Below are 3,075 nucleotides of genomic sequence, written 5' to 3'. Positions count from 1 at the left end.
CTTATGAATATGTTATCTATGTAAAGATCAAAAAGAGTGGTGATACTTTTATTAGCAAAGAATCCAGTATTTCATGATAGAATTAAGCATATTGACACAATATTTCATTACTTATGAGATTGCATTGCAAACAAGGAAGTTGAAGTCAAGTATGTGAAGACACAAGATCAAGTTACAAATATATTCACAAAACCACTTAAATATGATGTTTTTATTGATGAGAGATGTTTTTGGAATTATGAAGAAATCAAGTTTAAAGGGGTGTTGAAAGTAAACTAGATTTCAGTTTTGAAAAACATAGGAACCGATCTATTGGTTAAGAACTGGTCGGCTGGTTCAGTCGGCAGAATACAATTCATGTTTAGATTAGAATTTCCTTGTATTAGTTTAATGCATTGATTATCTAGAACTTTATACCTATAAAAAAACTTGTAATTCAACATTATTTAGAAGTATAAAAGAGAAAGAATAGCTAATAGAATTTAGTAAGAAGCACATAATAAAAGTATACCTTCCTCTTAATTTTTTTCTTGTTCTTGAGTTTTTTACTTTGCATTATTGTTTTTTATCTTCTACCACAACTATCCTTCTTCCAACAAAACACATCCCCTTAGTTAGTAACCACTAGGATTGCCACTAAAGTATTTATCTATAAGATCTTTAGAAAATATCAAAGACTTAATCTCCTTTAAAGCTATAATTTTTCTAATATACAGAAAAGTCTCTACCAAGTTTTAATATACAGGAGATTAAAAAACATAACAATAACAAGGCTTGATTCAACAAATATGTAATAATCGAATTGAACTCATCAGTATAAGATTGAAGTTGCAGCAACAAAGATCGCAGAAATGGGTGATTCAATGAGCCGAATAAGTTGTTAATCTCATTTCTAGCTTGCGGGGACCTCAGTAAGTATGATACTGATTGCCCGTATCCGCTGCCGAAAGTGCTGAGGGCACTTACCGGAGATTGGATTCCATACAATTTAATATGCTCCCTCCTTATAAGAGAGTTTTGAAATTGGAAAACTTCAAGTTAATGCATTCAGAACTTTCGAAAGCTCTTCGTGGATATTCTTGATTGTGCCATTTGATACCATTCCTTGAACATAACATGAGCAAACAAACTTGGAAAGGTTAGTTTTTTTGTACTAGTGTGCTATTAGTTGACATTCAATGATTAGAAATAATAAGAGCTCTCTCATAATGCTCCTTTTGTCTCTCAAATTCTCAGTGGGTGATGTTCAGACAAATTAGTATCAAGAACAATGCTTACACATGATTACTGGACAATTATTAGGCCATTCCTATTATTGAAGACATTGAGTGAACTGAGTCCATGACTTGTGGACTAATTGTGATCGAGTTTCTTGAGCAAGCTGGCTAACTTTTTTACAGTGAAAAGAAAAAAGAAAAAAGTGAATTCCAGGTGGGATTTTTGTTGTGTAATGGCCATGATAGTGACTAAACCTTTTGGTGTTAGATAGGCTCGCCCCTCTAGGGTGTGGCCCACCCTTGGAATGGTCTGCATCCATTAGTTGTATGGTGTTGAATTATCATACATGAAATTAATTGTCTTGTTTGGCTTCAGAGGTGTTTGCTGTACTGGGTGAGAATTAGACTCTATGACTTCGTATATATGCAAAACATTCTTGATACTCGAACTCTATGCATGAACATATTAGTGGCTGTTGCTATTTGTACTGATTACACTTGAGTATTTGCTTACTTCTCTATAAGAAACTAAGAAACCACCGATGATCAATGAAATAATATGAACTATTTGATCCTTCATGTACGTACTTATCTCATGACTGCAGAGTTTAGTAAGAATATGTAGAAACTGAGTTTGACCTCTGCAAAGAGGATGAAGAATTTAGGAACTCGATGCAATCTTCCATAGCTTCAGCTCGTTGAGAGTCTACTGCCTCAGCAAGTGATCTTGATCTTGGCAAACTTGATGAAGTGACATTATGTGAAGACTCCTTTCTCATGGACACAAAACGTAGAACTCTTGCTACCTTAGCACTGAGACTCCTTAGTAGTCTTGCTGGTGAAAATTTTGAGGTTCTAGGAAGCCTAAAAGTGAGAGTTCCAGCTATCTTCTTCCTGTTTCCCCCTACTCTTGTTCCACTTCCATGTTTAAGAAAGATTGTTGGCTTATCATTGACATCGGGACTGAAACTCACTCGCTTGCTTGCTTTACGTGACATTTAGAACTGGGAGTGGAGTTCCAAAGCGGAAAGTACGTACCCTTCTTGTTTGAAATATAAAGAGAGGGCAGTGCGCGCACACAGAGAGAGCGAGAGAGAGAGTTGTGAACAAGAAGGGCCAGTTGGTAAGGTTGTGCGGGGGTATTTATTGGTGAAAATTGTGACATAAAGAGAAGGGAAAAGAAGATACTGCGGATAAAGGTAAAATTAAATACTGGATTGGGGCTTCTCATCGAAATGAGGAATAGACACAGTAGTATTTGTGAAAATAAATGCATTTTCAAAGAGGTTGGCTGATTGTGAAAGACAAAGGACCTAGCAAGCAGCTGTTTGGTTCCACTTCACCTCTTTGTTTAGGGAATACGTATAGATATGCATTAACCATGCACATGGCATATTGACCGTATTCTACATCTTGTACATACCCATCCACAATATCCTCCTCACTCATGCCTTATGATTATAACTTAGGATGCTCTCTTTCAATTATTGAAAATGGAGATAGCAGTACATGAATCGGATTCATGTGAATCAAAACTGTACAATGACATAGGTATATCGGACTTTAGTACTGTTCTAGCTCTTTAGAATCATCAATCCTTAATATATTATTAATCTGGTTTATATGAACTAAACCTATGGAATAATCTTTATTGAATTACGGTTGTTATTTGAAATCACATATATTACGCATGGTTCTCGCATGTACGAATATACTTTTTATTTAACAGCCAACGGTAAGAATCCAAGAAAACCATGACAGGCATGGTACAATGTTTCTATCAGTTGGCTAAATAATTAAAGCCTGAGCATTTCAGTGTTTTACCCGTTTTACGCAAGTATGAACAATAACCAGATTG

The 3,075-nt window shown here is 35.4% G+C and overlaps 1 protein-coding gene across 1 annotated transcript; it reads right to left on the bottom strand.

The window, feature by feature from the left end:
* Positions 1-1,825: 1,825 nt before the first annotated feature.
* Positions 1,826-2,215, bottom strand: LOC7487302 (josephin-like protein). Its single transcript, XM_002308177.4, has one exon. The coding sequence runs from the start codon at positions 2,213-2,215 to the stop codon at positions 1,826-1,828; it is 390 nt and encodes a 129-aa protein (XP_002308213.1).
* Positions 2,216-3,075: the final 860 nt, after the last annotated feature.

Source organism: Populus trichocarpa, chromosome 6 (assembly GCF_000002775.5).
Source record: "Populus trichocarpa isolate Nisqually-1 chromosome 6, P.trichocarpa_v4.1, whole genome shotgun sequence".
Classification (NCBI taxonomy): domain Eukaryota; kingdom Viridiplantae; phylum Streptophyta; class Magnoliopsida; order Malpighiales; family Salicaceae; genus Populus; species Populus trichocarpa.
Note: the sequence above shows the minus strand (reverse complement) of the source record. Positions and strands in the feature narration are given on the sequence as shown.

Bases quoted from the DNA above. Each gene is read 5' to 3' on its own strand.
- LOC7487302 (XM_002308177.4), bottom strand. From the start codon at position 2,215: ATGTCACGTAAAGCAAGCAAGCGAGTGAGTTTCAGTCCCGATGTCAAT.